The sequence below is a fragment of the Eptatretus burgeri genome, chromosome 1, assembly GCF_056783735.1.
Source record: "Eptatretus burgeri isolate ZD-2024b chromosome 1, Ebu_testis_v1, whole genome shotgun sequence".
NCBI classification, from domain to species: domain Eukaryota; kingdom Metazoa; phylum Chordata; class Myxini; order Myxiniformes; family Myxinidae; genus Eptatretus; species Eptatretus burgeri.
Genome location: NC_140961.1, coordinates 95,122,968 through 95,137,498, shown reverse-complemented (window position 1 = coordinate 95,137,498; position 14,531 = coordinate 95,122,968). Strand labels below are relative to the sequence as shown.

Below are 14,531 nucleotides of genomic sequence, written 5' to 3'. Positions count from 1 at the left end.
ACACACACACACACACACACACACACACACACACACACACACACACTGCCCAAGTGTGGAGTTCGGTCACATCAGCATCATGTCATCCAAGCTCCTGCATCGATCCTCGGCTCCGGGTCACCTGCAGTTTAACCCCTTCGTGTTGACGGGCTACAGGAGCCCCGGTTCCGTCATGAGCTGTCTTTACAGCCTCTTATACCTGCACAACGAAACCGGAAACATCTACAGCCACGGTATGTCTTTGTCAAACTTTTTTATATCATTGTCATTTGAATGTATCATCGTTATGATCGTCATTTCAATTTACTTTCTCGTACAATTCTCGGACTCACCGGACACGCCCATATTGTACAGGTGCGCCCACAATATGCAGGTGCGCCCATGGCCAAGGTCCAAAGAAAATTCCTGCTTTGAGGCGGTTTCGTTCACCCAATACCTGCACCTGACTTTACAGTTGCGTCGTTGCATCGAGCAGCAATAAGCTTGAACTTGGTTCATGGGAAAAGAATCGCTGAAATAAATGAATGTAACACGTCCTTTTGAAGGACGCTCGTGGATTTGATGCCACATGTGCAAACAAATGCAAACAGACGAGGACAACCGGCTTAAAAACCCGACCGAAAGGCACACCTGCGTTTGGCGCAGCGCAACAGATAACATTGGCAGTTTGTTATTTTATTATATTTCATTGAAAATTAACTACATTATATTATCATCACTGTTTTTCATTTACATTGTTATGAAATCATGATGTATATGAAGGCTTTCCAGCAGAGCAAAAGTTATATTTTCAGCGGAATAGTAAAAACGAAATTTAATTTTTATTATGACGTCATTGCATCACATGAAAAGGTACAAGTTGAGCCAGTTTTAGCTCTCAGGAAATTGAGGTTTATGGAAGGCAAAGTTCGTTAACATTAAACATGGATAATAAATCAGCCTGCTGTACGTTTTACACACCCAAACTATGCAGAGCGGAGGATGTGAGTGACAAAAGCACTACCATTGGCCCAACGTTGACCCACCACCATTGGCCCAACATTGGCCCACCACCATTGGCCCAACGTTGACCCACCACCATTGGCCCAACATTGGCCCAGGTTGGAATGGTCGAAAGAGGATTTCCACCATTGTTCCAACATCGGTTAAAGCCAACCAACCTTCAAAGGCAGCCACATGGCCTAAACGATATGGGGCGATGGTAAACGTTTGGCCACCGTTGTGCCAACGGACCAAAATTACTTTGGGCCAATGGTGGTGCCGACCGAACGTCAGAGTGTTAGCTGGCTCGAGGAATTTGATCGTGGTATTCAACTCGAACACTCGTACAAATACTCCATTCTGGATCATAAAAGAGTTGTCATCATTCTCAAAGTGTATAACACAACGTTGTACAGTGAAATTATTTATCAGCTGATGTGGAATTTAAATTCCAGATAAGGTAATTGTCATCGCGCGCCGTCCGTCCGTCCGTCCGTCACCTCTTTCGACTTCTCCGGCCAAACCGCTGTGCCGATCAAGATGAAATTTTGCGGCAATGTTCCTCTCCTGGCCAGTAGCAGGAATTGCAAAGCTCGTTCCGGTCACATGACTTTAAGTATGTCAAAATGGCTGACTTAGTACATTTCTTCAAATATCTTCTTCTCCAGACCCACCACTCAGAATGCTACCAAATTTGGGTTGCAACATTAGGCAAGGGCAAGGATGTCAAATTGCCAGTCATGCCCATCAAGTCACCAGAAATGTGTCAAAATGGCCGGATTGGTCAATTTTGGGGAAAAGTTGCATAAATTCCTTCAAAAACCTTCCTCTCCAGACCCATCGCTCAGAATTCTACCAAATTTGGGTTGCCACATTAGGGCAGGGCCCAGATAAGCTGGAGCTCCAGTGGTCCTGTTTTTTTATATTTTGCAATCAGTGCTCCCTTCATTTCATAGGATTGGTTGTCCACATGCTCTTCCATTCGCCCCCTTATTCTCCTGATTGTGGAATGGTATCCCTGTGTCTGCAGTGTTATCCTCCTCACTTTCGTTTTTCAAATGCTCTGCCCATCACTACTCATGCACATCCATAATCTCAATTCTACACTGCTGATTCTTTCCCATTCTGTTGTTGCTCGTTTTGTGTTGTTCCTCCTTTCCTCTGTTGTGTATGTCCACCCCCTCCAACCCTTCCCCCCAACTTCCCTCCAACACCGCCTCCCTACCCCCTCCTCACAGCCATTTGTGATTTGTGCCCTTTGTTGTTCAGCTCCTCCATGAACCTCGAGACTTCATCCAATAAGGATGTTTTACCTTCAAGGGAACAATGTACAGTAAACGATATTCAAACCCTCCAAAACTGAGTAAACCCCCCAACATTGCGGAGGGGAATGAAAGCAGGGAATATGAAGGAGGTGGGTTTGGGGTGGATTAATGGGGGTAGAAAAGATCATGGTTTTGGATGGGGAAAGATTCGATTATGGTGGTGAACAGCTATTTTGAAGACCTAGTGGGAATGAATAGAGTGTGTGGGAGTTTGTTCCAAAGACGGAAACAAAAGAGGAATGAAAGAATGAAGGTGATCAGTGATTCGTGATTTTGGTAGTTTTACCAGAAGGTTGCTGGCGGACCTTGAGCCCGGTTGAAATATGGGCTGGAGAGATAACAGAGTGGGGGGGGGGGGGGCGAGAGGAGATGGTAGAAAACAGAAAGACCACCGACCTGCCTGCGGTGAGAGAGTGAGAGACCAAAGAATCAGCCTCATCGCGGGGGATACCGATGATCCTACATGCCTTGGTTTCCAAAGCATGAAGCCGAGAAAGGTGAGAAGAGGGAGCACCAGTCCAAAGGGGAGAGCAGTACTCCATCAGGCTGTGGATGAAAGCTTTGTAAGTGGTCAGGAGCTCAAGTGTGCCAAGGAAGGACTTTACACGACAGAGGATGCCCAGTCGGTGACTGACTTTGGAGACCAGCTTAGAGATGTGGCTTTCCCCGAAATCTCATGGCAGATTGTGAGACCCAAAGTTTTAATGAAAGGACTTTTTCAAGAGAATTGTTGAGAAAGTAGATGGGGATTTTTCCAGACTGTCCTTTCAAGGAGACATGGTGAGAGTGTGAGATTTGTCCGGATTGAAAGACATGTTCCACGTGTTGGACCAGTTTGTGATTTTACCCAGATCTGCAGAGAGTGAAGAAGCTGCTGCTTGCCGATCTGATGGATGACAGATGGTACGCAGAGGGTGGAGTCATCAGCAAAGAGATAAAGAGGATTTTTCAGAGTCGGAGAGATGTTTGATGAAAAGGAGAAAAAGCACAGGGCCCAGAACACTGCCTTGAGGAACTCCAGCCTGGACAGGAATGGGGGATGAAGAACTCCATTTAGGGCCACACGTTGGCTGCGACAGGAGAGGAGGTCTGCGAGCCATGCGTGGAGATTGCCTTGGATACCATAGGAAGAGAGTTTGCTGAGCAGGGCAGGGTGCCAGACTGTATTGAAAGCATGCGATATGTCCAGGGAGATGGTTTTGATCTCCTTTCTGGCATTGAGGACCTCCATCCATTGTTGGGAAAACAGGAGCAGCAAGTCCGGGGTAGAGTGACCTGGTCTGAATCCAAATTGATGATTGGAAATCAAGCCATTGGAGAAGTGGAAGGATTCAATGTCTGAAGCGATGATGAATTCCATAACCTTGCTGATGATTGGGAGAAGGCTGATTGGTCTGTCGTTGCAAGGATCTGATATTGCACATTTTTTTATGCAGAGCAATAATATTAGCTGGTTATCAAGCAGAAGGCAGATGACCTTGAGCAAATGAGAGGGTGAATAGAACAGAGAGAGGGTGAGCAAGAGCAGCAGAGCAGGTTTTTAGGACACGTGGGCTGATGCCGTCTGGTCCGGTTGCAGAATCTGAGTCGAGGTTTGAAAGCAAACTCTCCACTTTGTAAGGAGAAAAGGACACAGAGTCCAGGGATAGTTGGGTGTGACTGGGTAAGATGAGTACAGAAAGCAATCAGTTCGGGACACAAGATTTAGCTGCAAACACCGAGTTTAGGCATTCAGCCTTTTCACGTGCATTATTAGCTGTGCAGCCATTTGAGGTAAGGGAGGGGGTGGAGGGGCAACTTCACCAGAAACAGACTTACCGAGACATCACCAGGATTTTGAGGAGGGAAAGAGGTTTGAGAGTTCAGACTTGAGATGAGAAAGATGTTGTTTTCCGGCTCTCCTGAGGGTAGACACACACTTGTTCCGAGCTTTATTGAAGGAACTGAGATTGCCTCCAATTGGATTTGCCTTCCATGAGACAAAGGCAAGTTGTTTCAGCCAAACTGCCTCGCCACAAGCTTCAGTGTACCATGGGTGGGAGGAAGGGTAGGACAACTCTGAAGACGAGAGGGGATAAATCTGTGCATATGAAAGAGCAAATTTCTTTGAAGGAATTCCCAGGATTCCCAGACTTTAAACGAATATGTTCTCCAAGATATCAGCGACTTAATAATGAAACTATGTTCACCAGGACAATTTTAAGCGAGGACTTACTGGACGTTGGTTTTTCCAAAGGAGGTTCCTCAGTGAGGGATATAAACTATAGCGGGGTTGCCATCGCCTATCCCGAGTTAGGGAATTTTAGCAAATTGTATTGACCATCTGTGAAAAAATTGCTTACCAAAAAATTTCTTCGCTAACCGATTCATCTGGGTGTCTACTAATACCTATCAATTAGTGCAAACCCAAATCCTTGTGGAAAATTCTGGGGAGGCAATCAAAGTTCGGGTGCTCGAGGGCCTGCGCGAAAAAATCGGAAAATTAACTTTTGCCAATATTGACTTGTGGGATGTCTCACTGGGGGTTTTTGGGGTGCTGAATTGATTCCAACCATTATTTTTGAGAAAAAAAACACTCCTTGATCATATAAAATGTATTTTATTGACATTTTTAACAGAACTGTGCTCAATGGAAATGTTGCTTCGTCAGCTTTTACAACCTTATTCATCAAACTCCCCAGTATCTTCCTCACTCCTCTTGTCATCCAGCTGGTTTATGTTCAGGCAAGAGTTACCATGACAGATGCCACAAGCAGAAATACACTTGACTCCTTGCTTTTTACAGCAGCCCCTGAGTGAGCTGCAGTCCCCCGCACAGTTGCAGCTGGCAAACGTCAGGAGGTAGTCTGGTGCAATGGGGTCTGCAGAAGGGACTGGTGCATATCCTTGCTCACTGAGTTGCCATCCATAGTCCCAGGCATCCAACGATGGACTTTGCAGCATCAGCCAGTCTCTAGTCTGGAGGTAAGCTCGGAGAGAGTGCTGTGCTGCAGTTCCTGTTGTCGGGGGGAATTTCTCAGGTTTTATGCTCCCAGTAGCAGCTTGCTTGCTGAAGAAGTCGAATCTCAAGTCTTCCAAGTCTTTGGAGGATTTCCCATGGAACATGAGCATGAAAAGATCACAGCCTGCTTTAATGATATCACCTTTCTCAGCTCGGATGTCCATAAACACGTCCATTGCCCTCTCTGCTTTATCAGTCTTGCAGAGCTTGCTTAGCAAAGTTGGTTTGCTAAACCCAAAAATTGCAGACACTGTATCGCAGCCAGAGAAGCTGTGCAAGAAGATGAGATACCTCCGGTATATCTCTGGGAGGGCCTCCCGGATCTTTCCGACATCGTAAGATGTTTCTTTGGCTGTCGTGAGGAAGATCGGATGGTCTGCAACATGATGAATCAGCATAACCAGGACGTCTGTGTCCTCAGCCCTCACCTCGACAGGGGACTCTTTTGCCTCATCTAGAGCTGCGCGGACGATGGAGGTGTCGGCATCATCGGAGCATTGCTGTACACTGATTCCATCCCTACTAAATGTCTCAGCAAGGAGCAGAACGAGCTGGGCTTTGTTGTTCTTGTTATCGAGGAACTTTTCTTTTGCAATGATGATTTTGAGATCCAGACGAATCTGAATGTCACAGCATGCATTCTTCGTTCGTCTCAAGTGGTCATGGTCCTTGGTGGAGCTGCCATATCCGTCAAAGACCACCGTTATCTGGAGGCGATGGCTCCCCATGGACTTCACAAACCAGAAGTAGCTCTCGGCAACATCCTTCCAAGTAAGGTTAGCCTCCTCCCACTTGACATTGTGCAGGAGCCACCCACCATCAACCACAAGGCTTGTGCAGGGGGGTTGTTCGACAGGTGCCACACATGCCTTCAGGGACCTTGCTAGAGCAGCCTTGTCTGGCTTTCGCAACTTTTGATTTTTGTCAAACAGAGACATCGGTTTTGGCGTCAAGTCAAAGCGCAGAGCTTCTTTGGTCTTGACTTCACCCAAACTGATGACAATGAGGCGGTTGAATAGCTTCAGTGAGTCAATGACCAGATTCTCGCCATTGACTTTGGGTCCAGATCTGAGGCTTGCAAGTGATTTGACCTTGTGTTTGGTTACCATTGCATCCACAACAGTTTTCCCATCCATCTTAGCCTGTATGGCTCTGCCAACTTCTTGTGCTTGATCAGCGTTGACTTGGTGTTCAGGAGTGCTGCTGAACCCAGTTGAGAAGGACACCAGAGTCTTCTTGTCCCGTGTGGCATCGATAATATCCGTGGGTAGCCTTTATTGGAGACTTTTGAGAGCGTATGCTTTTCAATCCCGGAACCACCACAGGTGAAACACCTCAAGCCAGGTTCAGTCACATCCTTATCCATACTGTCCTAAAAAATAAGACTTTTTTTTTTATAAACAACAGACAGGACATGAAATTTTGACACAAAACAGACAGAACACACATACAGTGATGCGTTTTTACATTAATAGGTGCACTCTACGTTGAATATATTCAACTTCTATTGAGTCCGGTACACAATAATTTTATAGCTAAAAGCTCTTAGCTAACGTCAGCTAACACAGAGACTTCTACTGAGCATGAGCACAAGTATAACCAACAATATAGCAGTGGTTTCAAAAATGTTGTATACTGGTTTCAGCACAATTTGAACAATCTGAATCAATTGAGTCAAATTACCGCAAAACACAGTCTGAGATATTTAAAAATGTATCATATCAATATTTTACGGCCAGGGATTCATTTTTCTTCAAATCTAATGGTTGGAATCAATTCAGCACCCCCAAAAACCCCCTAGTTAGACATCCCACAAGTCAATATTGGCAAAAGTTAATTTTCTGATTTTTTTCGCGCAGGCCCTCTGAGCACCTGAACTTTGATTGCCTCCCCAGAATTTTCCACAAGGATTTGGGTTTGCACTAATTGTTCAGTGTTAGTAGACACCGAGATGAATACGTTAGTGAAGAAATTTTTTGGTAAGCAATTTTTTCACAGATGGTCAATACAATTTGCTAAAATTCCCTAACTACCCAGCAAGGTTGCGATTTGACTTGATTGTGGTCACTTGATTGTAACACATGAGGCTCAACCCAACCACCAAATCCAGAACCCTGATCCTTTGTATAGAGAGAAAAAAAGTTTTAACACATCAACACTTCCACGAACTGGATTATAATTTTCTTTTTGGTATGTTCAAAGTCGAGGCTCATGGAAGAATGAGGTGACATATGGTAAATCAGCAATGTCATGATGGTGGGACCATAGTTGGACACAGCAAGCAAGGGCATGAACGAATAATAAAGCAGTGGAGAAACACATTAACCTGAGGTGGGGTTACTATGGGTGACAAACATCAAGGGGAGGAATGGGGGATGACATGAGGTGGAGTCAACCACTTCCTTGAAGCCCTAGAGGCAAGACCATGATTGAACAGTTTTGGCTGTCCCCTGGGAAACGGGGGAAAAGGGAGACAAAAAGTGGAGTTGGGAGAAACCCTGGATTTTGGGAGTTTCACTCGAAAGGGGGTTACTGGAAGAACACGTACAAGTACATCCTGGAGTTGCTGGGGGTTGGGGGGTCAGTGGGGATTGAAAGACGATGGTTTTATGAAACAGGAGTGTACATAAACCAATAACAGGGACATCATGGTGTCTAGCATATTAACTTCAGATCAGTATTTTGGACATTTCCTCAATTGAAAGTTCTTCCATGTTCAGATCTCTATGACCGATATTAATTTTTTTGTATATTAATTACGTCCACAATCTACCAGGGGATGTTACATGAATGATTACATTACCAAAGATGATTTGTGTTATGCCACAGAGTGCTGGCTGCAGTGGAGTACTGAGGGTGTCTGGCACATGTTATATTTATCCCACTAATATTGGATTACCCCGATTCAAATGTTATCCATTGCGAATGTGGACGCTTCCCAGCAATCATATGGCAGCAACAAGAAAGTTTAAAGTGAAATAGGTTCTCAATTTATTGCTTACACAAATTTGGCAGAATTTATCTCTTAAGGGAGGCTTGGTGATTAAGTGGGTGAAGGCTTTTTGCATTGTCCTCACTCGTGTGGGTTCAATTTACATGGCTGCTCACCTCACATGTGAAAGTTTCAACCCCCTGCACGATTGACTCTCAGCCATGGAATGGTTCATGACTTCGAGAGAGTGTTCTGATGTAATGTCAAGAGTATGGCCCCCCACCACCTTCTCTTCTTCTCCCATGCCCAACTCTTTCCCTTCCCTCTTCTGACTTTTTTTCCAAACTTTCTTCCTCTTCCCTTCCTACAACTTCCCACACTCCCATAATCGTCATTCTTACCCCTATAGGATCAACCTTTTCAGCCCACGACTATGGCTCCATTTACTGACTAACGTCGCATCCCAGAACATTCGCAAGCAAACACGAACATCCCGAATGTACCTTCACATACAATCCAATGCTGACCTACCAATCCACGAAGAGCTACTGAACCCTCCAAGACTTTGATTGAAGTCACATAAGACTTTTTCGATTCGGGGACCTGCACTGGCCAATACTAACAACAAGGAGTTGTGGCAGCAGCAATGGGAAAAGACATCATTTCGAAATGGCCAGCTAATTCAAGATCCCACAAAGGAGTTCATGGATGTGGGCAACCACCCCTGCCAAGCTTTGACCTACGGAGATGCCAGTGGAGTGGTTTCAACCGACTGTGAACCCTACATTCAAGGACTGCTCATCATATGTATAAGTGGAAGCACACTGAGAGCCATTATACATATACATTATACATATGTATATGTATAAGTGGAAGCAAAGTATACCTGCGGCCATCAATATCAGAATGTCCTACATGTAGTGCAGCACTGCGTGCAGAGGAAATTCAGCGGGTCCACGGCAGAACCACAAAAGGTCACTGATGCTGTAATCAAATGGCTCTCATTACTAGACCTTCATTGAAAATTGTCTGCAAAATCATACGAAGGAAGAAATCCCACCCCCCAATTACTCCCCCCCCTCCCCACCCCGGCCCACCACAGTCGTCAGCCAAGGTTGGAGGTTTATATTTTGGGTGCAGTCTATCCGTCCATCTATATGATCCACCTGTCCATCCGGAGTCTATGCACACTTGAAAATGACTGAACACATTTCTTTCATACTGGTCACATGAATTAAATAATATCTGCTTGGGAACGAGGAATGTCAAATGATTTTGGAATCAGAACCAAAATCATGGGACACACGATTGTATTTTCAAATTTTATCAATTCTCTTTCAAGTTTTCAAGAATAACACAAGAATGCTGTATCTGCTTTCGAGAAATATTATTGCACCTTCGTACCTTACCATCTCAACTACCAACTATCTATTTATATGGACCTTCGTACCTTACCATCTCAACTACCAACTATCTATTTATATGGACCTTCGTACCTTACCATCTCAACTACCAACTATCTATTTATATGGACCTTCGTACCTTACCATCTCAACTACCAACTATCTATTTATATGGACCTTCGTACCTTACCATCTCCACTACCAACTATCTATTTATATGGACCTTCGTACCTTACCATCTCAACTACCAACTATCTATTTATATGGACCTTCGTACCTTACCATCTCCACTACCAACTATCTATTTATATGGACCTTCGTACCTTACCATCTCCACTACCAACTATCTATTTATATGGACCTTCGTACCTTACCATCTCAACTACCAACTATCTATTTATATGGACCTTCGTACCTTACCATCTCAACTACCAACTATCTATTTATATGGACCTTCGTACCTTACCATCTCCACTACCAACTATCTATTTATATGGACCTTCGTACCTTACCATCCCCACTACCAACTATCTATTTATATGCACCTTTGTACCTTACCATCCCCACTACCAACTATCTATTTATATGCACCTTTGTACCTTACCATCTCCACTACCAACTATCTATTTATATGCACCTTCGTACCTTCCCATCTCCACTACCAACTATCTATTTATTTTCACCTTCATACCTTACCATCTCCACTACCAACTATCTATTTATATGCACCTTTGTACCTTACCATCTCCACTACCAACTATCTATTTATTTTCACCTTCGTACCTTACCATCTCCACTACCAACTATCTATTTATATGCACCTTCGTACCTTACCATCTCCACTACCAACTATCTATTTATTTTCACCTTCGTATCTTACCATCTCCACTACCAACTATCTATTTATTTTCACCTTCATACCTTACCATCTCCACTACCAACTATCTATTTATATGCACCTTCGTACCTTACCATCTCCACTACCAACTATCTATTTATATGCACCTTCGTACCTTACCATCTCCACTACCAACTATCTATTTATTTTCACCTTCGTACCTTACCATCTCCACTACCAACTATCTATTTATTTTCACCTTCGTACCTTACCATCTCCACGACCAACTAACAATCCTGGATTATTTGTTTTTTGAATGCACTTTTCCATCTCCACTACCGACATACCACTTTTAATTATTTATTTTATATTTATTATTAAAGTTATTAAGTTATTATTAAAGTTAATATATTTATTGTTAAAGTCGTTGGGTTCGTCCAGTTGCCTGGCTCAAATCCTGGCGGCGAACTGCGTTGAAGCAGTTGCGGCAGCCAACTGATTATGTCGGTCCGGGCTGGATTTCGGACCCGTCTGCTGCACACTCAAGCCAGTGGATGCACCACACTCATCAGTGCGGTATGCCCATTCTCAAATAATGACCAAGTGGAGTCATTAAGCATTGGCACAGCCTCGCTATAGGTGCTAATCGTCTGAATCCAATCTGTCCTTCAACAGACATGAATAATTGCAATAGTGATCAGAATGACCCTAACTCACAGCAAAAGACCAAGTGGTCTCAAAGTGTATTTGAAGGAACACAGGGTGGGAGGAAAAAAAGGGAAGCAAAACAACTATCAAACAAGAAAAAGAACAATCAGAGATTGCAGACCGTTGGCAGGACTTTTTTTGTGTGGTGTGTTGTGTAGTGGTGTTTGTGTAGTTTTGTGTGGTGTATTTTTTGTGGTGTTTATGTACTGGTGTGTTACATAATTAATAAGAGACATAATTAGAACTGCCACTTTATAACTGCTGGCAGTGATGACCGGGTACCAAGATGTCCCGCTTTGATGGACGCCTGACCCTGACCCATGAAGTTTTTCATTATTATTCAATTTAATTAAGAATGGGATTAAAATAAACTCAATTCATATCAAATTGAAGACCCAATAGGTACACAGTCGTCCTGCATTGGAGTAATCAGAAGGAACCCAAACAAGCAAAAAGCAGAGATTAAGTCATCAGGAAGAACCTGGTTGGGATTCACATTTCAGCTGCCATAACTCGACCCTCAAACGAATCCAGACACAGCGAAGGGAGTCTTTTACAAAAAAAAACAAATAAAATCAAAAAGAACCCTGATCAAAAATATTTAATAATTCTGCCTGCCAGACCATGCGTCCGATAAAGGTGAAATTAAAAACATGTATTCCCCATCACAACTCGATCATAATTGTGAAGTTTCATGTCGATTGATTAAGCGGTCCCAGAGAAAACATTATTTAATATTTTTCATCAACACAATATGGCTGACAAACCATGTGACTGATCAATTATTCCTTAACAAAATTGTACACCAAAGGCTTGGGAAAGCCGTATTTTTGTGCGAAGTTTCCCCTCAATCTGTACAGCCATTCTGGAGAAGAAGATTTTTAAAAATAAGTTTCAGGGTAAATCCAATATGGCTGCCAAACCATGTGACCTATGATGTCATATCTGTGATCTTTTTGTTCCTCATGGACAGGCGGCAATGCTTGTAAAGTTTCGTCTCAATCTCTTTAGCTACTTCGGAGAAGAAGATTTTGGAAGGTTTTTTCTTTAAAAAAAAAAACAAACCAATATGGCTGCCAAATCACGTGACCGATGATGTCATCCCAAAAAATTTGTTGATCATTTTATCCCTCGATGACCCTCAAAATATTTCATACTGATCAGATGTAGAGATGTTTGCATGCAATGATGACATCATAATGAAAGAACCTATGACATCATAAGCAATCAACCTTATGCCCCATTAGGAGTACTTGCCATGTGCCAAGTTTCAATTTTTTCCTTATTGCGGTTTCAAAGATACAGAGGTTCAAAGTTTTTCCGTTTTTCCCAACATGGCTGCCACACCACGTAACCTATATAACGTCATAATTATGATTAAATCATGCTCCATGAGTAGTCGCACGTGTGGTGAAACATTTCCTCTCAATCCGACAAGCTGTTGCAGAGAAAAATACGAAAGTTCTGTGCGGACAAATGCGAACCTTAATTAACTAATCACTGAAGGCCTCTTTAATTCCACAGGAGATAGAGAAGAAAGAGAAAGACGGGACAAAAATATGGCAAAACTTCACTCTGCTGTACGCAGCTTGCTCCAAGTTGAGACACGGTAAGGCAGTTAACCTTTCACGGCCACTTACAGAAATTGGCATGAAGGGGAGAGTGGACGAAGCTTGCTGTGTGTGGCATGTCTGGAGGCTTTCAGCAGCAAACGACCAGTTTGGGGAGAAACCCCGAGGCAGCTTTGGTGTAGGTTCTTCAGCAACGCTCTGCATGCATCTCCTCTGTCTTCATCTCCGCCCCCCAACCGTAGCTTGCACCCCACCTCTATGGCTTCTGCCTCCACACACATAGCTCCTCCCCACTTGGCCCTTATCCGTCTGCAGCCAAGTTCATGGGTGGAGGCATCCCCCCTCTGACCTTTCACCCAGATGGTGCTGTGGGATCTATCGGGATTGAGAGGGAGGCTTTTCCCACCAGAACCTGTTGACGGCCTGTCAGAGCATTTTAAAGCACATAAAATACAGATTCAAAAGTTAAGAACATTAAAATGGGGTTTTAAGGGATGGCGGTTTGTTTCAACCGAACACAAACATTTGGGAAAGGTCGACAACGTTTTTCTATAGATACAGCGATGCATAAATTATATCACTATTACATTACCTCCCACTTATGCTGATACATGCAATATGGGAGATAACTACCACAAATAACTTTGGCCTCCCGCAAATCGGACTCACGGATATACACTACCGGTCTGAAGTTTTAGAACACCCCCATTTTTCCAGTTTTTACTGAAATTAAAGCAAAGAAAAATAAACAATTTCAGATTAAAAAAGGAAATCATGGAATCGTTTTGTTGAACAAAATTTAATCTAAATTTTTGACTCATCAAAGTAGCCTCCTTTTGCAGATATACCAGCCGAACATACTCGTGGCATTCTTTCTCCAATGGAAATCAAACATTCTTCGGAAAGTTCTTCCCAACACTGTTGCAGAAGTTCCCACAAATGTGTTGCACTTGTCGGTTGCTTTGCTTTCACCCTTCTGTCCAGTTCATCCCAAACCTGCTCGATGGGGTTTAAGTCTGAAGACTGTGCTGGCCATTCCATGATTTGAAGCCTAACGTCTTGTTCTTTTCTTCGAAGGTAGTTCTGACATAGCCTGGAGGTATGTTTTGGGTCGTTATCTTGCTGTAGGATGAACCCCTGATCAACTAGGCAAAGACCAGAGGGTATTGTATGGTGCTGCAAAATGCTGTGGTAGCCCTTTTGGTTCAGGGTGCCAGTCACTCTGTGCAAGTCACCGACTCTGGATCCAGCAAAAGAGCCCCAGATCATCACGCTTCCTCCCCCATGTTTGACAGTTGGTGTCACACACTGAGGAACCATCCTTTCGCCTACTCGACAGTATACAAAAACCCTGCGTGATGAACTGAAGATTTCAAATTTTGATTCATCGGTCCATAAGACCTTCTTCGAGTTTTCAGTCGTCCACTGGCAGTGCTTCATGGCCCAGGCAAGCCTCTTTTTCTTATTTTGCCATCTTAGCAATGGCTTTCTTACTGCCACTCGACCTGTCAAACCTACAGCTCGAAGTCTTCTCTTCACAGTTGAAACTGAGACTTCCTTACTTTGACCAGTGTTAAGCTGTGCTTGAAGCTGCTGTCCTGTGAGCCACCTATCACACAAGCTGGTGACTCTCAGAAACTTGTCTTCTGATTGTGTTGTGGCTTTGGGTCTGTCAGACCTCTTCCTGGTTGAGTTTCCTCCAGTTTCCAAGTGCCTTTTTATGGTGTAGGAAACTGTACTCACTGACACCTTGGCTCTTTTTACAATTCCTC

At 43.7% G+C, this 14,531-nt stretch overlaps 1 protein-coding gene across 3 annotated transcripts in view; it reads left to right on the top strand.

Annotated features, from left to right (window-relative positions):
• The window catches only part of PAQR4 (progestin and adipoQ receptor family member 4), a 73,103-nt gene that overhangs the window by 345 nt on the left and 58,227 nt on the right, over nucleotides 1–14,531 (top strand). For 2 of the 3 annotated variants that reach the window (XM_085892116.1, XM_085892106.1), the window contains exons 1-2: nucleotides 1–233; nucleotides 12,713–12,797. The exon at nucleotides 1–233 is cut by the window's left edge and continues 345 nt beyond it. In XM_085892116.1, coding sequence (XP_085748242.1) covers nucleotides 80–233; nucleotides 12,713–12,797 — 239 coding nt within the window. In that variant the 5' untranslated portion in view covers nucleotides 1–79. The remainder of the gene's footprint in view (nucleotides 234–12,712; nucleotides 12,798–14,531) is intronic. The other variant, XM_085892096.1, reaches the window with a different exon arrangement.